This window comes from Oncorhynchus tshawytscha, unplaced genomic scaffold (genome assembly GCF_018296145.1).
Source record: "Oncorhynchus tshawytscha isolate Ot180627B unplaced genomic scaffold, Otsh_v2.0 Un_contig_2039_pilon_pilon, whole genome shotgun sequence".
Taxonomy (NCBI): domain Eukaryota; kingdom Metazoa; phylum Chordata; class Actinopteri; order Salmoniformes; family Salmonidae; genus Oncorhynchus; species Oncorhynchus tshawytscha.
Window position 1 is genome coordinate 65033 of NW_024609351.1, and position 21952 is coordinate 86984.

Genomic DNA, 21952 nt, shown 5'->3' on the forward strand with positions numbered 1-21952 from the left:
ACTTTTACATTCTGGGGTATTGTGTGTGTAGGCCAGTGACACCCCTCCCAACACTTTTACATTCTGGGGTATTGTGTGTGTAGGCCAGTGACACCCCTCCCAACAAAAAAAATATCTAAATTTGATCCGTTTTAAATTCAGGCTGTAACACAACAAAATGTGGGGAAAGAAAATGGGGTGTGAATCTGCATACTACTGACCTTCGACCTGTGTATCTCTCCGTCATCGTCCTCTCCTCCAACGCCCAGTATCTTCCTGGTCTTCAGCCGGCTCACCAGATCTGTCTGGCTGTGTTTCTTCATCAGAGGGGGTTGGGGTTTGCTGCTCATGGCTGATAGGGGGGGCGGTTACCACCTATGACTCCTAAAAACTACAACATAACAAGAAAAAGATGGAGAACATGGGTCATTTATGAACATTTGAACATCTTGGCCATGTTCTGTTATAATCTCCACCCGGCACAGCCAGAAGAGGACTGGCCACCCCTCATAGCCTGGTTCCTCTCTAGGTTTCTAATCTCCACCCGGCACAGCCAGAAGAGGACTGGCCACCCCTCATAGCCTGGTTCCTCTCTAGGTTTCTAATCTCCACCCGGCACAGCCAGAAGAGGACTGGCCACCCCTCATAGCCTGGTTCCTCTCTAGGTTTCTAATCTCCACCCGGCACAGCCAGAAGAGGACTGGCCACCCCACATAGCCTGGTTCCTCTCTAGGTTCACCAGATCTGTCTGGCTGTGTTTCTTCATCAGAGGGGGTTGGGGTTTCAATCTCCACCCGGCACAGCCAGAAGAGGACTGGCCACCCCTCATAGCCTGGTTCCTCTCTAGGTTTCTAATCTCCACCCGGCATAGCCAGAAGAGGACTGGCCACCCCTCATAGCCTGGTTCCTCTCTAGGTTTCTAATCTCCACCCGGCACAGCCAGAAGAGGACTGGCCACCCCTCATAGCCTGGTTCCTCTCTAGGTTTCTTCCTAGGTTTTGGCCTTTCTAGGGAGTTTTTCCTAGCCACTGTGCTTCAACACCTGCCTTGCTTACTGTTTGGGGTTTTAGGCTGGGTTTCTGTACAGTACTTTGAGATATCAGCTGATGTACGAAGGGCTATATAAATACATTTGATTTGAGTACACAAGTATATATTTTTAAACCAGCATATTCAGTTAATATTGCCTGCTAACATGAATTTCTTATAATTAGGGAAATTGTGTTATGTCTCTTGCGTTCCGTGCAAGCAGTCAGGGTATATGCAGCAGTTTGGGCCGCCTGGCTCGTTGTGAACTGTGTGAAGACCTTTTCTTCCTAACAAAGACCGTAATTAATTTGCCATAATTGTACATAATTATGACATAACATTGAAGGTTGTACAATGTAACAGCAATATTTAGACTTCGGGATGCCACCCGTTAGATAAAATACGGAACGGTTCCGTATTTCACTGAAAGAATCAATGACCAAAGGCTCGTATTTCTGTGTGTTATAATTAAGTCTATGATTTGATAGAGCAGTCTGACTGAGCGGTGGTAGGCAGCAGCAGGCCTGTAAACATTCATTCCAACAGCACTTTCCTGCATTTGCCTGCAGCTCTTCGCAATGCTTCAAGTATTGAGCTGTTTATGACTTCAAGCCTATCAACTCCCGAGATTAGGCTGGTGTAACCGATGTGAAATGGCTAGTTGGTTAGCGGGGTGCACGCTAATAGCGTTTCCAATCAGTGACATCACTCGCTCTGAGACGGAGTAGTTGATCCCCTAGCTCTGCAAGGGCTGCAGCTTTTGTGGGACGATGGGTAACGATGCTTCAAGGGTGGCTGTTGTCGATGTGTTCCTGGTTCGAGCCCAGGTAGGGCAGAGGAGAGGGACGGAAGCTATACTGTTACACTGGCAATACTAAAGTGCCTATAAGAACATCCAATAGTCAAAGGTTAATGAAATACAAATGGTATAGAGGGAAATAGTCCTATAATTCCTATAATAACTACAACCTAAAACGTATTACCTGGGAATATTGAAGAGCTTTCATATGTTCTCATGTTCTGAGCAAGGAACTCAAACGTTAGCTTTTTTACATGGCACATATTGCACTTTTACTTTCTTCTCCAACACTTTGTTTTTGCATTATTTAAACCAATTTGAACATATTTAATTATTTATTTGAGGCTAAATTGATTTTATTGATGTATTATATTAAGTTAAAATAAGTGTTCATTCAGTGTTGTTGTAATTGTCATTATTAAAAACAAATAAAAATCGGCCGATTAATCGGTATCGGCTTTTTTGGGTCCTCCAATAAATGGGTATTTAAAAATCATAATCGGTCGACCTCTATACAGTACTACCATGGATTTATGTGGAGAGAGAAATGGATCAATCTGGAGTGTTTGTCTGTGTAATCCCAAATAGAGCCCAACCCAACTCCACAGAAGGCTGAGTGTGTGTCAGTGCTTTCTGTAAAACAGAGCCAGGAGTTGTTTCACTCTTCAGTCTGATCTCTCTCGCTCATCAAACTGTCTCCATACAAAGCAAGTAGCAGCCTGTTTCCACTCCTAGAATAACAGAGGACCTACAACACATATCTACAGTTGAAGACATCTCATGTGTCATCAGATTCCCTCTGGAAAGCCAAAAACACCATGTTTACATTTATTTATTTTTAACCAGGCAAGTCAGTTAAGAACAAATTCTTATTTTCAATGACGGCCTAGGAACTGGTGGGTTAAACTGCCTGTTCAGGGGCAGAATGACAGATTTGTACCTTGTCAGCTCGGGGGTTTGAACTTGCAACCTTCCGGTTACTAGTCCAACTCTCTAACCACTAGGCTACCCTGCCTCCCCATCAGGACAACAGGTAGTTATTAGGGAAAACAAAGCTCGTATTTACTAAAGTAAAGTTCTCATTTCAATAATCCATGTTCAGTACTATTACCGATGGGGAAAGTATTTTTGGAGACTGGGGAATGTTTATGAGAGTGGGCCTGAGGTAAATGTTCAGTACTATTACCGATGGGGAAAGTATTTTTGGAGACTGGTGAATGTTTATGAGAGTGGGCCTGAGGTAAATGTTCAGTACTATTACCGATGGGGAAAGTATTTTTGGAGACTGCTTCTCAACGAGACGAAGGAAGGAAACTACTTCCATTTCTAGGGACAGTTTCTTTTCTTCTTAGAAACCATTTCTTTTCCCCCAGTCAGCCATCTTCACCTTTTCATAAAGGAGTGTTTTGATTTTTCTTTTTAACGTTTTCAAGTGCATGGAGTTGCTTGAATGGTTATGGAAACTATTGGAATTCAACATGTAATTAGATTGTACCGTGAATGATGAAAGGGAGTGTTTCTTCTGCCCTAGTTGTTGAAATGTAGGAGACGTTTCTAGATTACTCAGAGTAAACTTGCCCTTTAGGCTCTGTGTCTTTTCAACCCTGAACACATACGAGAACAAGCCTCTGGCCACGCTCCAAATACTGGTTCCCCTGCCTGGTTTCATTTAGAACACACACACACACACACACACACACACACACACACACACACACACAGAGGGCCCATGCAATATGCATGTCCCTGAATCCACCCAGATCAACGCTGACCTTTCAGCTGAGCGGAAACAGTAGTTGCCATGGTGTCGAGGGCGGTATGTGTGTGTGGTTTGGGATTGGGAACAGAGAATTTGACACATTAAAGATTAGGCCTAAAAAAAATCCACATGTTTTTCTCTTCTTAGTATAATTTAGTATAGCTGTTGTTTTAGTATTCGTTTTTCATACAGGAAGACATCGTTATGGTCCTGATGTTTTCCAGAAGTTCATCTGACCGACTTCAGTCAGACTTCCTGGGTCGGCAGCCGTGTTTAAACAGCAGCAGGAGGTTAATGACCAGATTACTGCCAACCTGTTTACTCCGGGTCAAGGTACCAATGGCACTGGGACTGCCCGTTACCAAGCAACCACAACCAAGGAAAAAAAGGGAACGCAGCACTCGTTCCTGTCCTCCCTGTCCCCCGTACCCTCTATCCTCCCTGTCCCCCGTACCCTCTATCCTCCCTGTCCCCCGTACCCTCTATCCTCCCTGTCCCCCGTACCCTCTATCCTCCCTGTCCCCCGTACCCTCTATCCTCCATGTCCCCCGTACCCTCTATCCTCCCTGACCCACCCCCCGTACCCTCTATCCTCCCTGTCCCCCCCCCCCCCCGTCCCCCTCTTCCCTCCCTGTCCCCGTACCCTCTTTCCTCCCTGTCCCCGTACCCTCTTTCCTCCCTGTCCCCCGTACCCTCTTTCCTCCCTGTCCCCCGTACCCTCTATCCTCCCTGTCCCCCCGTACCCTCTATCCTCCCTGACCCCCCCCGTACCCTCTATCCTCCCTGACCCCCCGTACCCTCTATCCTCCCTGACCCCCGTACCCTCTATCCTCCCTGACCCCCCGTACCCTCTATCCTCCCTGTCCCCCCCCGTACCCTCTATCCTCCCTGTCCCCCGTACCCCTATCCTCCCTGTCCCCCTACCCTCTATCCTCCCTGTCCCCCATACCCTCTTTCCTCCCTGTCCCCCCCCATACCCTCTTTCCTCCCTGTCCCCTGTACCCTCTTTCCTCCCTGTCCCCGTACCCTCTTTCCTCCCTGTCCTCCGTAACCCTCTTTCCCCCTGTACCCTCTTTCCTCCCTGAACCCCCGTACCCTCTTTCCTCCCTGTCCCCCCCGTACCCTCTTTCCTCCCCGTACCCTCTATCCTCCCTGAACCCCCCGTACCCTCTATCCTCCCTGAACCCCCGTACCCTCTATCCTCCCTGTCCCCCGTACCCTCTATCCTCCCTGTCCCCCCCGTACCCTCTATCCTCCCTGAACCCCGTACCCTCTATCCTCCTTGTCCCCCGTACCCTCTATCCTCCCTGTCCCCCCCGTACCCTCTATCCTCCCTGTCCCCCGTACCCTCTATCCTCCCTGTCCCCCCCGTACCTTCTTTCCTCCCTGTCCCCCCCGTACCCTCTTTCCTCCCTGTCCCCCCCCCCGTACACCATGACCCCCTTGTACTCTCTGACACAAGCCCCCCCCTCCCCTCTTTGCTGTAGTAACTACTACCACTGGGGTCTTTAGTGAAAGGATTGATCCATCAGGGAAATGGCTGTTATTCCATGGATCATTACACCTAAAGAGGATCCATGTGGACTCTCAGAATGGGACAATATATTGACCAAATGGCTGTGAGGGAGTCCCATATGGCACCCTATTCCCTATATAGCGCACTACTTTTGCCCAGGGCCTAATAGGACTCAGGTCAGAAGTAGTGCACTATATAGGGGCCCAGTTGGGACGTACCATGTACACAGACTGTAAACAGACTGCCATTAGTTGGTTCAGCAGTGTGACGTATAGCCACTACCACCCAGCCATACTGTATGGAAAATAGAAGGCTGCAATAGCTTGTATCCTAAATAGCACCATATCACCTATAAAACTAAACTGCCTTGATCCAATGCAGTGCACTATAAAGAGAAAAGGATGCTATTTGGAACACAGCCACTGGTTTAGTACACAAGCCTCTGGTTTAGAACACAAGCCTCTGGTTTAGAACACAAGCCTCTGGTTTAGAACACAAGCCTCTGGTTTAGAACACAAGCCTCTGGTTTAGAACACAAGCCTCTGGTTTAGAACACAAGCCTCTGGTTTAGAACACAAGCCTCTGGTTTAGAACACAGCCTCTGGTTTAGAACACAGCCACTGGTTTAGTACACAAGCATATTAATAATGCCCATCTAAACGCATGTTAGAGTGTTGAGCCGTCTAACGCACCTTGGCCTCCTGAGTGGCGCAGCGGGCTAAGGCACTGCATCTCAGTGCAAGAGGCGTCACTACAGTCCCTGGTTCGAATCCAGGCTGTATCACATCCGGCCACGATTGGGAGTCCCATAAGGCGGTGCACAATTGGCCCAGTTTCATCCGGGTTATGGTTTGGCCGGTGTAGGCCGTCATTGTAAATAAGAATTTGTTTACTTTGTTGCCTAGTTAAATACAGGTTTGAATAAATGTAAAAAAATATTGAGAAAGTCGTAATTATTATCGTTGAACCACAATGTATTTCAATCTATCTAAAGCTAGAATCAGAATGACAATCAGACATGTAGTCCACACACATTGTGCCTGGGTGTGTGTGTGTCTGTCTGTCTGTCTCTACCTGGGATGTGAATGGGCTCAGAGGGAAGGTAATGCAAGTTGGTTGGAGATGAATCACATTAATGCTTCTGTTAATGTTCTTCCCCTTGTTTAGAATCACCATCAAACACTACATGAACAAAAGTCCAAGGTGTTCCATGGGGGTTGAGGTCAGGGCTTTGTGTAGGCCAGTCAAGTTCTTGTGTGGCCTACCACTTCACGGCTGAGCCGTTGTTGCTCCTAGATGTTTCCACTTCACAATAACAGCACCTCCAGTTGACTGGGGGCAGCTCCAACAGGGCAGATATTTGATGAACTGACTTGTTGGAAAGGTGGCATCCTATGACAGTGCCACGTTAAAAGTCACTGAGCTCTTCAGTACGGCCCATTCTACTGCCAATGTTTGTCTATGGACATTGCATGGCTGTGTGCTTGATTTTATACACCTGTCAGCAAATGGATGTTGCTGAAATAGTCGAATCCACTAATTTGAAGGGGTGTCCACATACTTTTTTAAATTTATTGTTTATTTCACCTTTATTGAACCAGGTAGGCCAGTTGAAAACACCTTTATTTAACCGGGTAGGCTAGTTGAGAACACCTTTATTGAACCAGGTAGGCTAGTTGAGAACACCTTTATTGAACCAGGTAGGCTAGTTGAGAACACCTTTATTGAACCACCAGGAACACCTTTATTTAACCGGGAGGCTAGTTGAGAACACCTTTATTAACCAGGTAGGCTAGTTGAGAACACCTTTATTGAACCAGGTAGACTAGTTGAGAACAAGTTCTCATTTGCAACTGCGACCTGGCCAAGATAAAGCATAGCAGTGTGAACAGACAACACAGAGTTACACATGGAGTAAACAATTAACAAGTCAATAACACAGTAGAAAAAAAAGGGGAGTCTATATACATTGTGTGCAAAAGGCATGAGAAGGTAGGCAAATAATTATAATTTTGCAGATTAACACTGGAGTGATAAATGATCAGATGGTCATGTACAGGTAGAGATATTGGTGTGCAAAAGAGCAGAAAAGTAAATAAATAAAAACAGTATGGGGATGAGGTAGGTAAAAATGGGTGGGCTATTTACCGATAGACTATGTACAGCTGCAGCGATCGGTTAGCTGCTCAGATAGCAGATGTTTGAAGTTGGTGAGGGAGATAAAAGTCTCCAACCTCAGCGATTTTTGCAATTCGTTCCAGTCACAGGCAGCAGAGTACTGGAACGAAAGGCGGCCAAATGAGGTGTTGGCTTTAGGGATGATCAGTGAGATACACCTGCTGGAACGCGTGCTACAGGTGGGTGTTGTTATCATAAACGTATGACTGACTGAAGAGGCGTCTTTCTGGGTGAAGTGAACATGTCATTGTAGCAGACGCCTTTATCCATTCAGTCCATTCAGTCCATTTAGTCCACGTGACCCCAGGCAGAATCAAACCCACGACCCTGACGCCTTTATCCATTCAGTCCATTCAGTCCACGTGACCCCAGGCAGAATCAAACCCACGACCCTGACCTGGACGCCTTTATCCATTCAGTCCACGTGACCCCAGGCAGAATCAAACCCACGACCCTGACCTGGACGCCTTTATCCATTCAGTCCACGTGACCCCAGACGGAATCAAACCCACGGCCCTGACCTTGACGCCTTTATCCATTCAGTCCATGTGACCCCAGACGGAATCAAACCCACGACCCTGGCCTTGATGCCTTTATCCATTCAGTCCACGTGACCCCAGGCAGAATCAAACCCACGACCCTGACCTGGCTAACGCCTCGCGCTTACCAACAAAGCTACACAGGAGCACCACTGAATCCAGGGATTGACTACAGTGAGTGTGATAGAAGAGTTGCCACACAGTTCCACACTTCGGCCTAATGGGTTTGGCATATGAATATTTGGTCCATTAATATGGTCCATTAACAATGCATTTTCACTGTGAATGTATTTTTAACAAAACTAATGCATTTTCACTCTGAATGTCTTGCTTATAAAGTCTCCTGCCCCTCTACCTAACTTAAATCAATTGTTTTTTAGATGGAGAGGCTAGCCAGGGCTCCAGATATACCACTTTGTATCACATCTCAGAATGTCATTTTTCATCTCAGTAGGTCTCCTGTATGCTGCATGACGATGTCGCCACTCCTATTTGCCATAGCTTCTTCAATCTATGCCTACTAGAAAGTGTGTGCCCTCAGGCCTGGAGGGAAGCTAAAGTTATTCCCCTACCTAAGAATAGTAAAGTCATTTTACTGGCTCAAATAGCCAACAAATCAGCCAGTTACCAACCATCAGTAAACATTAGGAAAAAACATGGTGCTTGACCAAATACAATGCTATTTTACTGTAAACAAATTGACAACAGACTTTCAGCACGCTTAAAGGGAAGGACATTCAACAAGCACAGCACTTACACAAATCACCGATTGGCTGAGAGAAATTGATGATAAGAAGATTGTGGGGGCTGTCTTGTTAGACATTTTAGTGTGGCTTATGGCATTATCGATCATAGTCTTCTGATGGAAATACGTAAGTGTTATGGCTTTACATCCCCTGCTATATTGTGGATAAAGAGTTACCGGTCTAACAGAACGCAGAGGGTGTTCTTTAATGGAAGCCTCTCCAACATAATCCAGTTAGAATCAGGAATTCCCCAGGGCAGCTGTCTAGGCCCCTTAGTTTTTAAAATCTTTACTAATGACATTCCACTGGCCTTACGTAAAGCCAGTGTGTCTATGCATGCAAATTGGTGGCAAGGAATAAGTTTGTCCTAAATATTTCAAAAACTAAAAGCATTGTATTTGGGAGAAATCATTCACTAAACCCTAAACCTCAACTAACTCTAATTCGATAGAGTCCGCTCCGCTGGCCATTCGGTCAGTCCGCTCCGCTGGCCATTCGGTACAGTCCGCTCCGCTGGCCATTCGGTCAGTCCGCTCCGCTGGCCATTCGGTCAGTCCGCTCCGCTGGCCATTCGGTCAGTCCGCTCCGCTGGCCATACGGTCAGTCTCCTCTCCGCTGGCCATTCGGTCAGTCCGCTCCGCTGGCCATTCGGTCAGTCCGCTCCGCTGGCCATTCGGTCAGTCCGCTCCGCTGGCCATACGGTCAGTCTCCTCTGCTGGCCATTTGGTCAGTCTGCTCCGCTGGCCATTCGGTCAGTCTGCTCCGCTGGCCATTCGATTCAGTCTGCTCTGCTGGGCATTCGGTCAGTCTGCTCTGCTGGCCATTCAGTTACCTATTCTCTGTCTCACACCAGTGGACAGGGTTAATCCACACACAGTATCAGCACTTTTTCTCTCTCACTAACACCGTCACACTTCACTGTCCTCAGAGAGGCTTCAAAACCGGTCAGAATAACAGGTCTGCCAAGCACCACCATCCTGGCAGACACCTTGTGATTCACCTGACAACATTACCAACACCTCAGAGAAATAGAGAGACAGAGAGGGAGAAGGAGACAAGAGACAGAGAGAGGGAGAAGGAGACAGAGACAGAGAGAGGGAGAAGGAGACAGAGAGAGGGAGACAGAGACAGAGAGAGGGAGACAGAGTTTGTAAAAGAGAGAGAAATGAAAACAGAGAAATAAAGAGAGACATGGAGAGATAAAGAGAGTGAGACAGAGAGAGGAGAGAGAGAACAAGATTAAGAGAGAGAGAGACAGAAAGTGAAAGAGAGCAACGGAGAGAGATGCCACACAGCACTACACAGTCACTAAATTACTCTCAATAGGTTTGTCAAGTGGCAGAACTAGCAGCACTTGAATTGATAAGTCCTACTGTCTGTGAATGATAAAGACCTTTGTAAAGGGCAGTGACGACACAACGACTAGCCGAAGCAGAGATCAGAAGTATTTTAGTTGGTCCAATTCTAACCCACATTCACACTGATAGGTCGGTAGTAATGTACACAGAGTGGACGAAATATTAGGAACACCTGTTCTTTCCATGACATAGACTGACCAGGTGAAGCTATGATCCCTTATTGATGTCTCTTGTTAAATCCACTTCAATCAGTGTAGATGAAGGGGAGGAGACAGTTTGAAGAAGGATTTTTAAACATTGAGACAATTGAGACATGGATTGTGTATGTGTGTCATTCAGAGGGTGAATGGACAAGACAAAAGATTGAAGTGCCTTTGAACAGTATGGTAGTAGGTGTCAGAACACTGGTTTGTGTCAAGATCTGCAACGATGCTGGGTTTTTCATGCTCAACAGTTTCCTGTGTGTATTGAGAATGGTCCACCAACCAAAGGACATCCAGCCAACTTGACACAACTGTGGGAAGCATTGGAGTCAACATGGGCCAGCATCCCTGTGGAAGGCTTTCGACACCTTGTAGAGTCCATGACCCGACGAAGTGAGGCTGTTCTGAGGCTAAAGGGAGGAAGGTGTTCCTAATGTTTTGTACACTCAGTGTTGATGTCCACACTATGAGGTTGGAATAATATTGTGAATTGTAAAAATGATGATAATGCCCTTTTAGTTTAAGTGCTGTTTGAGTCTGGGATGGAGTTCTGGTCAGCCCGGTAACATCCTCTTTAACCATGATGAGACCATGCTGTTTGAGTCTGGGATGGAGTACTGGTCGGCCCAGTTACATCCTCTTTAACCATGATGAGACCAGGCTGATGGAGTTCTGGTCGGCCCGGTAACATCCTCTTTAACCATGATGAGACCAGGCTGATGGAGTTCTGGTCGGCCCGGTAACATCCTCTATAACCATGATGAGACCAGGCTGATGGAGTTCTGGTCGGCCCGGTAACATCCTCTATAACCATGATGAGACCATGCTGATGGAGTTCTGGTCGGCCCGGTAACATCCTCTATAACCATGATGAGACCATGCTGATGGAGTTCTAGGCGGCCCGGTAACATCCTCTATAACCATGATGAGACCATGCTGATGGAGTTCTGGCGGGCCTGGTAACATCCTCTTTAACCATGATGAGACCAGGCTGATGGGAGTTCTGGTCGGCCCGGTAACATCCTCTAAAACCATGATGAGACCAGGCTGATGAGAGTTCTGGTCGGCCCGGTAACATCCTCTATAACCATGATGAGACCAGGCTGTTTGAGTCTGGGATGGAGTTCTGGACGGCCCGGTAACATCCTCTTTAACCATGATGAGACCATGCTGTTTGAGTCTGGAATGGAGTTCTGGTCGGCCCGGTTACATCCTCTTTAACCATGATGAGACCAGGCTGATGGGAGTTCTGGTCGGCCCGGTAACATCCTCTTTAACCATGATGAGACCAGGCTGTTTGATGGGAGTTCTGGTGGCCCGGTAACATCCTCTTTAACCATGATGAGACCATGCTGTTTGAGTTCTGGTTGGCCCGGTTACATCCTCTTTAACCATGATGAGACCATGCTGTTTGAGTTCTGGTTGGCCCGGTTACATCCTCTTTAACCATGATGAGACCATGCTGTTTGAGTTCTGGTTGGCCCGGTAACATCCTCTTTAACCATGATGAGACCAGGCTGATGGAGTTCTGGTCGGCCCGGTTACATCCTCTTTAACCATGATGAGACCAGGCTGTTTGAGTCTGGGATGGAGTTCTGGTCGGCCCGGTAACATCCTCTTTAACCATGATGAGACCAGGCTGATGGGAGTTCTGGTCGGCCCGGTAACATCCTCTTTAACCATGATGAGACCATGCTGTTTGAGTTCTGGTCGGCCCGGTTACATCCTCTTTAACCATGATGAGACCATGCTGTTTGAGTTCTGGTTGGCCCGGTTACATCCTCTTTAACCATGATGAGACCATGCTGTTTGAGTTCTGGTCGGCCCGGTTACATCCTCTTTAACCATGATGAGAACATGCTGTTTGAGTTCTGGTCGGCCCGGTTACATCCTCTTTAACCATGATGAGACCATGCTGTTTGAGTTCTGGTCGGCCCGGTTACATCCTCTTTAACCATGATGAGACCATGCTGATGGAGTTCTGGTCGGCCCGGTTACATCCTCTTTAACCATGATGAGACCAGGCTGATGGAGTTCTGGTCGGCCCGGTTACATCCTCTTTAACCATGATGAGACCAGGCTGTTGCTGCTTCTTGTTCTCTGCTCCTTCAATACTGTAATATTTCAGTTCCAGAAGATGCAGAGGGAGTCGGTTATGGACCAGGGATACTACAGTTCAACTGACAAGGACCGACGGATAAAGAAAGAGAGACAAACAGAGAAAGACAGACACAGACAGAGAGAGAGAGACAGAGAGAGAGAGAGACAGAGAGACAAACAGAGAAAGACAGACACAGACAGAGAGAGAGACAGAGAGAGAGAGACAGAGAGAGAGACAGAGAGAGAGAGAGAGAGAGACAGAGAGAGAGAGCGAGACAGAGAGAGAGAGAGAGAGAGAGAGAGAGAGAGAGAGAGAGACAGAGAGAGAGAGAGAGAGAGAGAGAGAGAGAGAGAGACAGAGAGAGAGAGAGACAGAGAGACAGAGAGAGAGAGACAGAGAGAGACAGAGAGAGAGAGAGAGAGAGAGAGAGAGAGAGAGACAGAGAGAGAGAGACAGCTCCTTCAAGACAGAGACAGAGAGAGAGAGACAGAGACAGAGAGAGAGACAGAGAGAGAGAGAGAGAGAGAGAGACAGAGAGAGAGACAGAGAGAGAGAGAGAGAGAGAGAGAGAGAGAGACAGAGAGAGAGAGACAGAGAGAGAGAGAGAGAGAGAGAGAGAGAGAGAGAGAGAGAGAGAGAGAGAGAGAGAGAGACAGAGAGAGAGACAGAGAGAGAGAGAGAGAGAGAGAGAGAGAGACAGAGAGAGAGAGAGAGAGAGACAGAGAGAGACAGAGAGAGAGACAGAGAGAGAGAGAGAGAGAGACAGAGAGAGAGACAGAGAGAGAGACAGAGAGAGACAGAGAGAGAGAGAGAGAGAGAGAGAGAGAGAGAGAGACAGAGAGAGAGAGAGAGAGAGAGAGAGAGAGAGAGAGAGAGAGAGAGAGACAGAGAGAGAGAGACAGAGACAAACAGAGAAAGACAGACACAGACAGAGAGAGAGAGACAGAGAGAGAGAGACAGAGAGAGACCATGGGTCTGGGGTCCGCTCACCAACCAAGACTTCACAAAATGGGACAAACACCAAATTGAGACTCAGCACGCAGAATTCTGCAAAAATATCCTCCGTGTACAACGTAGAACACCAAATAATGCATGCAGGCAGAATTAGGCCGATACCAACTAATTATCAAAATCCAGAAAAGAGCCGTTAAATTCTATAACCACCTAAAAGGAAGCGATTCCCAAACCTTCCATAACAAAGCCATCACCTACAGAGAGATGAGCCTGGAGAAGAGTCCCCTAAGCAAGCTGGTCCTGGGGCTCTGTTCACAAACACAAACACACACTACAGAGCCCCAGGAGAAGCAGCACAATTAGACCCAAGCAAATCATGAGAAAACAAAAAGATAATTACTTGACACATTGGAAAGAATTAACAAAAAAAACAGAGCAAACTAGAATGCTATTTGGCCCTAAACAGAGAGTACACAGTGACAGAATACCTGACCACTGTGACTGACCCAAACTTAAGGAAAGCTTTGACTATGTACAGACTCAGGGAGCATAGCCTTGTTCTCAAGAGAAGACAGGCTATGTGCTCACTGCCCACAAAATTAGGTGGAAACTGAGCTGCACTTCCTAACCTCCTGCCAAAATTCGAAAACAAACCCGATTTTGATGAACTCCCATATCTATTGAGTGAAATTCCACAGTGTGCCATCACAGCAGCAAGATGTGTGACCTGTTGCCACAAGAAAAGGGCAACCAGTGAAGAACAAACACCATTGTAAATACAACCCATATTTATGCTTATTTATTTTCCCTTTTGTACTTTAACTATTTGCACATCATTACAACAATGTATATAGACATATAATATGACATGTAAAATGTATATTAATTTGGAACTTTTGTGATGTTTACTGTTTATATTTGATTGTTTTGTTTATCTATTTCACTTGCTTTGGCGATGTAAACATATGTTTCCCATGACAATAAAAACCCTTGAATTGAAAATGAGAAAGAGAGAAAGACAGACAGAGAGAGAGACAGGGAGAGAGAGACAGGGAGACAGAAGAGGGAGAGACAGAGACGAGACAGAGAAAGTGACAGAGAGACGAGGCAGAGAGACGAGGCAGAGAGATCAGGCAGAGAGATCAGGCAGAGAGACGAGGCAGAGAGATCAGGCAGAGAGACAGAGGGAGAGAGACAGAGGGAGAGAGACAGAGGGAGAGAGACAGAGGGAGAGAGACAGAGGGAGAGAGACAGAGGGAGAGAGATGAGGTAGCGAGACAGAGGGAGAGACAGAGACAGAAACAGGGAGCGACAGACACAGGGAGAGAGAGAGACAGAGACAGGGAGAGAGAGAGACAGAGCTAGGCTTTGTTTCCTGATCAAAGCTAATCAACAACAGAAGGTTATATGTCCTGCCAGTTTTAACGTATTTACTTCCTGGTCTTTGATGTTTTGACGGTGTTACTGTAGTTCTAACACATTCATCTATTCACGCTTCCACAACATGGTTCCTCAGAGAGCTCAGAGAGAAGCACTCAGGACGAGATGAGTAGGCAGACAGGACGTGTGAATCAATCAGTGAGAAGCTCTCTCCTCTCTCTCTTTCCTTCTCCCTCGTCTCCTGTCTCTCTGTCCTTCCTCCCTCTGTCTTTCTCCCCCCCATCCCATCTCTCTCACTCTCTCAATTCAAGGGTTTTTATTCACATGGGAAACATGTGTTAACATTGCCAAAGCAAGTGAGGTAGATAATATACAAAAGTGAAATAAACAATAAAAATTAACAGTAAACATTACACATACAGAAGTTTCAAAAGAATAAAGACATGACAGACGTCATATTACGTCTATATACAGTGTTGTCTCTCCCTTTCTCCCTGTCCTGAATGACGTGGCACCTTCAGCCTGCCAGACACGTGGCTAGTTGGCTCTATCAGACACATAATGAGTGGCTTTGTAAGAAGCACAAAGCCAAACACATTACTAGCTGTGTCAGAACCAGATGAATAGAACTGGCTCAGTTGGCACCAGAATACTGCTGCTATTGAGATTAAATTACAACCCAAGTCTGAGTCAGGATCATTTTTTTTTTTTTTACTTTTAAATTAATGATGTCTAGCCTAATAGATTCTTCAAGAATATGACTTCCAAATTCTTCACGAGCAAAAAGTGTATTTCACCACCAGAAACCATTATAATCTTAGTTCAACTGTAATTCCACCACCAGAACCCATTATAATCTTAGTTCAACTGTATTCCACCACCAGAACCCATTATAATCTTAGTTCAACTATATTCCACTACCAGAACTGGTACTGGGACTGGGACTCCCTGTATATAGCTCCACATTGATCTGGTACTGGTACTTCCTGTATATATCTCCACAGTAATGTGGTACTGGTACTTCCTGTATATATCTCCACAGTAATCTGGTACGGGTACTTCCTGTATATAGCTCCACAGTGATCTGGTACTGGTACTTCCTGTATATATCTCCACATTGATCTGGTACTGGTACTTCCTGTATATATCTCCACATTGATCTGGTACTGGTACTTCCTGTATATATCTCCAGTAATCTGGTACTGGTACTTCCTGTATATATCTCCAGTAATCTGGTACTGGTACTTCCTGTATATATCTCCAGTAATCTGGTACTGGTACTTCCTGTATATAGCTCCACAGTAATCTGGTACGGGTACTTCCTGTATATAGCTCCACAGTAATCTGGTACGGGTACTTCCTGTATATAGCTCCACAGTGATCTGGTACTGGTACTTCCTGTATATATCTCCACATTGATCTGGTACTGGTACTTCCTGTATATATCTCCACATTGATCTGGTACTGGTACTTCCTGTATATATCTCCACATTGATCTGGTACTGGTACTTCCTGTATATATCTCCACAGTAATCTGGTACGGGTACTTCCTGTATATATCTCCAGTAATCTGGTACTGGTACTTCCTGTATATATCTCCACATTGATCTGGTACGGGTACTTCCTGTATATAGCTCCACAGTAATCTGGTACTGGTACTTCCTGTATATATCTCCAGTAATCTGGTACTGGTACTTCCTGTATATAGCTCCACATTGATCTGGTACTGAGACTTCCTGTATATAGGTCCACATTGATCTGGTACTGGGACTTCCTGTATATAGCTCCACAGTAATCTGGTACTGGTACTTCCTGTATATATCTCCAGTAATCTGGTACTGGTACTTCCTGTATATAGCTCCACATTGATCTGGTACTGAGACTTCCTGTATATAGGTCCACATTGATCTGGTACTGGGACTTCCTGTATATAGCTCCACAGTAATCTGGTACTGGTACTTCCTGTATATATCTCCACAGTAATCTGGTACTGGTACTTCCTGTATATATCTCCACATTGATCTGGTACTGGTACTCCCTGTATATAGCTCCACATTGATCTGGTACTGGTACTTCCTGTATATATCTCCACAGTAATCTGGTACAGGTACTTCCTGTATATATCTCCAGTAATCTGGTACTGGTACTTCCTGTATATATCTCCACATTGATCTGGTACGGGTACTTCCTGTATATAGCTCCACAGTAATCTGGTACGGGTACTTCCTGTATATAGCTCCACAGTAATCTGGTACGGGTACTTCCTGTATATATCTCCACATTGATCTGGTACTGGTACTTCCTGTATATATCTCCACATTGATCTGGTGCTGGTACTTCCTGTATATATCTCCACATTGATCTGGTACTGGTACTCCCTGTATATAGCTCCACATTGATCTGGTACTGGTACTTCCTGTATATATCTCCACAGTAATCTGGTACGGGTACTTCCTGTATATATCTCCAGTAATCTGGTACTGGTACTTCCTGTATATATCTCCACATTGATCTGGTACGGGTACTTCCTGTATATAGCTCCACAGTGATCTGGTACTGGTACTTCCTGTATATATCTCCACATTGATCTGGTACTGGTACTTCCTGTATATATCTCCACAGTAATCTGGTACAGGTACTTCCTGTATATATCTCCAGTAATCTGGTACTTCCTGTATATATCTCCACATTGATCTGGTACGGGTACTTCCTGTATATAGCTCCACATTGATCTGGTACGGGTACTTCCTGTATATAGCTCCACAGTAATCTGGTACGGGTACTTCCTGTATATAGCTCCACAGTAATCTGGTACGGGTACTTCCTGTATATAGCTCCACAGTAATCTGGTACGGGTACTTCCTGTATATAGCTCCACAGTGATCTGGTACTGGTACTTCCTGTATATATCTCCACATTGATCTGGTACTGGTACTTCCTGTATATATCTCCACATTGATCTGGTACTGGTACTTCCTGTATATATCTCCACAGTAATCTGGTACAGGTACTTCCTGTATATATCTCCAGTAATCTGGTACTGGTACTTCCTGTATATAGCTCCACATTGATCTGGTACGGGTACTTCCTGTATATAGCTCCACAGTAATCTGGTACGGGTACTTCCTGTATATAGCTCCACAGTAATCTGGTACGGGTACTTCCTGTATATATCTCCACATTGATCTGGTACTGGTACTTCCTGTATATATCTCCACATTGATCTGGTACTGGTACTTCCTGTATATATCTCCACATTGATCTGGTACTGGTACTCCCTGTATATAGCTCCACATTGATCTGGTACTGGTACTTCCTGTATATATCTCCACAGTAATCTGGTACGGGTACTTCCTGTATATATCTCCAGTAATCTGGTACTGGTACTTCCTGTATATATCTCCACATTGATCTGGTACGGGTACTTCCTGTATATAGCTCCACAGTGATCTGGTACTGGTACTTCCTGTATATATCTCCACATTGATCTGGTACTGGTACTTCCTGTATATATCTCCACATTGATCTGGTACTGGTACTTCCTGTATATATCTCCATATTGATGTGGTACTGGTACTTCCTGTATATATATAAGAGAGAGAGATAAAGCCCTGAACATAGAGGATGAACAGCAGAGAGAGAAATAAAGCCCTGAACAGAGAGGGTGAACAACAGAGAGAGAGATAAAGCCCTGGAGAGAGAGATAAAGCCCTGAACAGAGAGGGTGAACAACAGAGAGGGTGAACAACAGAGAGAGAGATAAAGCCCTGAACAGAGAGTGTGAACAACAGAGAGAGAGATAAAGCCCTGAACAGAGAGAGAGAGAGAGAGAGATAAAGCCCTGAACAGAGAGGGTGAACAACAGAGAGGGAGATAAAGCCCTGAACAGAGAGGGTGAACAACAGAGAGAGAAATAAAGCCCTGAACAGAGAGGGTGAACAACAGAGAGAGAGATAAAGCCCTGAACAGAGAGGGTGAACAACAGAGAGAGAGATAAAGCCCTGAACAGAGGGTGAACAACAGAGAGAGAGAGATAAAGCCCTGAACAGAGGGTGAACAACAGAGAGAGAGAGATAAAGCCCTGAACAGAGAGGGTGAGCAACAGAGAGAGAGATGAAGCCCTGAACAGAGAGGGCGAGCAACAGAGAGAGAGAGAACAGCAGAGAGAGAGATAAAGCCCTGAACAGAGAGGGTGAACAACAGAGAGAGAGAGACAGAGAGAGAGATAAAGCCCTGAACAGAGAGGGTGAGCAACAGAGAGAGTGAACAGCAGAGAGAGAGAACAGCAGAGAGAGAGATAAAGCCCTGAACAGAGGGTGAACAACAGAGAGAGAGAGATAAAGCCCTGAACAGAGGGTGAACAACCGAGAGAGAGAGATAAAGCCCTGAACAGAGGGTAAACAACCGAGAGAGAGAGATAAAGCCCTGAACAGAGGGTGAACAACAGAGAGAGAGATAAAGCCCTGAACAGAGGGTGAACAACAGAGAGAGAGAGAGATAAAGCCCTGAACAGAGGGTGAACAACCGAGAGAGAGAGATAAAGCACTGAACAGAGGGTGAACAACCGAGAGAGAGAGATAAAGCCCTGAACAGAGGGTGAACAACCGAGAGAGAGAGATAAAGCGCTGAACAGAAAGGGTGAACAACAGAGAGATAAAGCCCTGAACAGAAAGGGTGAACAACAGAGAGAGAGATAAATCCCTGAACAGAGAGAGAGAGAGATAAAGCCCTGAACAGAGAGGGTGAACAACAGAGAGGGTGAACAACAGAGAGAGAGATAAAGCCCTGAACAGAGAGAGAGAGAGACACAGAGAGAGAGAGAGAGAGAGACAGAGAGAGAGAGTGACAGAGAGAGAGAGAGAGACAGAGAGAGAGACTGCCCACAAAATGAGGTGGAAACTGAACTGCACTTCCTAACCTCCTGCCCAATGTATGACCATATTAGAGAGACATATTTCCCTCAGATTACACAGATCCACAAAGAATTCGAAAACAAATCCAATTTTGAAAAACTCCCATATCTACTGGGTGAAATTCCACAGTGTGACATCACAGCAGCAAGATTTGTGACCTGTTGCCACAAGAAAAGGGCAACCAGTGAAGAACACACACCATTGTAAATACAACCCATATCTATGCTTATTTATTTTATCTTGTGTCCTTTACCATTTGTACATTGTTAAAACACTGTATATATATATGACATTTGTAATGTCTTTATTGTTTTGAAACTTCTGTATGTGTAATGTTTACTGTTAATTTGTATTGTTTATTTCACTTTATATATTCACTTAAAATATTATCTACCTCACTTGCTTTGGCAATGTTAACACATGTTTTCCATGCCAATAAAGCCCTTGAATTGAATTGATAAAGCCCTGAACAGAGAGGGTGAGCAACAGAGAGAGAGATAAAGCCCTGAACAGAGAGGGTGAGCAACAGAGAGAGTGAACAGCAGAGAGAGATAAAGACCTGAACAGAGAGGGTGAACAACAGAGAGAGAGAGAGAGAGAGAGAGAGGGAGAGAGATAAAGCCCTGAACAGAGGGGGGATAGTGTAGTATGACTTCACTCCCAGTCACAGTCAGTCTCACAAAGGGACATTGATTTGAGATGTAACCAATGAAAGGACTCAGCTCAGCATGGTCCAACAGTAGCCTACACTGTGACAATCTCAGAAGGTGCAACTGTTTGGATATGTCCCAAATGGAACAGTATTCCCTATATAGTACACTACTATAGACCAGAGCCCTCACTACCTGACTAAAAGGAGAGGCCAAACTCCCTACCCGACTAAAAGGAGAGGCCAAACTCACTACCTGACTAAAAGGAGAGGCCAAACTCACTACCTGACTAAAAGGAGAGGCCAAACTCACTACCTGACTAAAAGGAGAGGCCAAACTCACTACCTGACTAAAAGGAGAGGCCAAACTCCCTACCTGACTAAAAGGAGAGGTAAAACTCCCTACCTGACTAAAAGGAGAGGTAAAACTCCCTACCTGACTAAAAGGAGAGGTAAAACTCCCTACCTGACTAAAAGGAATCCACGGATTACGGTACATACTTCTGCGCGTGAAATCCTCTTGTCATACCTGAACAGCAGACATTTTGAACATATAAGCAATGGTTCATTGGATCAGTCTAAAACGTTGCACATACACTGCCGCCATCTAGTGGCCAACATCTCAATTGCGCCTGGGCTGGAATAATACATTATGGCCTTTCTCTTGCATTTCAAAGATGTTACAAAACAAATGTCTTTGGCCAATTTCTTTGTATTTTCTGTTACCAGATCTATTATGTTATATTCTACTAAATTAATTTAACATTTCCACAAACTTCTAAGTGTTACCTTTCAAATGGTACCAAGAATATGCATATCCTTGCTTCAGGTCCTGAGCTACAGTCAGTTAGATTTGGGTATGTCATCTCAGGCGAAAATAGAAAAAAATAAAAGGGGCGGATGCTTGGTTAATGTACATGACATGACATGATGACTGTATAGTGTTAATGTATAGGCAGCTGTCCAACATCATTGGATGTGGATGAGAGGAGGACGAGAAGGGGATGACAAGGAGGACATACCACATTATTAACCCGGAGATATCCGCCTCCTGGCTGTTGTAAAACACGTGGGAATGAGAACAATTCAGGCTGCGTAGTCTGGTGTAGTAAAGAGTAGACGGTTCTCCATAGTAAGAATTAGCCATTCAATTACAAGACAACAGCAAACAAGTGTACTGTAATATACACACGCGGGAAAACAGTCAAATGCGGATGAAAAGCCAAATGACATGTTGAAATCAATGAAAACCTATCAACAAAGATGTTGTTTTCTCTGTAATATTTAGGAGGATTTGATATATATTTACGAGTTGTTCAATGCGTAAATACAATCATTTAGTCCATGTCGCCCAGTCTGTATGAAAGTTAAGTCATGTGTGTACAAACACAACATTGTTTACATAAATCGTCAGTTCACTTCGTGTCTATAAATGAAACCTTGTAACGTTTCATAAAATAACACCACGAACACCTATTCTATTTTTTTTTAAAGTAGTAAACGTAGTTGTTTTTCGAGCGCCTTACCTTGTAGACAAGGAACTTTCCTTCCAATAGTTTACAGATCCAAGGCAGTATGTCTCTCGCAGAGCGCCACGCTGCCTACAGTCCAAACAGAACCCAACACGTTTACCGTAAAGGTATGACAACCGGATTGCGCGGCGCAAAGGTATGTACCGTAATCCGTGGACTACACAACGCCAAGGAATAATTATTGATTGACAGGTTGAATTAATGCCATATTTCACGAATCCATGTCGTCCATTTTAGTTTTTAATCTGAATATATACAGTTATAATACAGAAGTAATAGTACAGGTATATGCAATATATAGAGCTTACTTTGCATAA

The 21952-nt window shown here is 45.2% G+C and overlaps 1 protein-coding gene across 2 annotated transcripts in view; it reads right to left on the reverse strand.

Annotated features, from left to right (window-relative positions):
* Positions 1-21744, reverse strand: part of LOC112239562 (tumor protein p53-inducible protein 11) — a 63828-nt gene extending 42084 nt beyond the window's left edge. Inside the window, exons 1-3 of one of the 2 annotated variants that reach the window (XM_042314956.1) lie at positions 21630-21732; positions 20570-20632; positions 201-370 (exon numbers count right to left, since the gene is read on the reverse strand). In XM_042314956.1, coding sequence (XP_042170890.1) covers positions 201-329 — 129 coding nt within the window. In that variant the 5' untranslated portion in view covers positions 330-370; positions 20570-20632; positions 21630-21732. Of the gene's footprint in view, positions 1-200; positions 371-20569; positions 20633-21629 lie in introns of both variants that reach the window. The other variant, XM_042314955.1, reaches the window with a different exon arrangement.
* Positions 21745-21952: the final 208 nt, after the last annotated feature.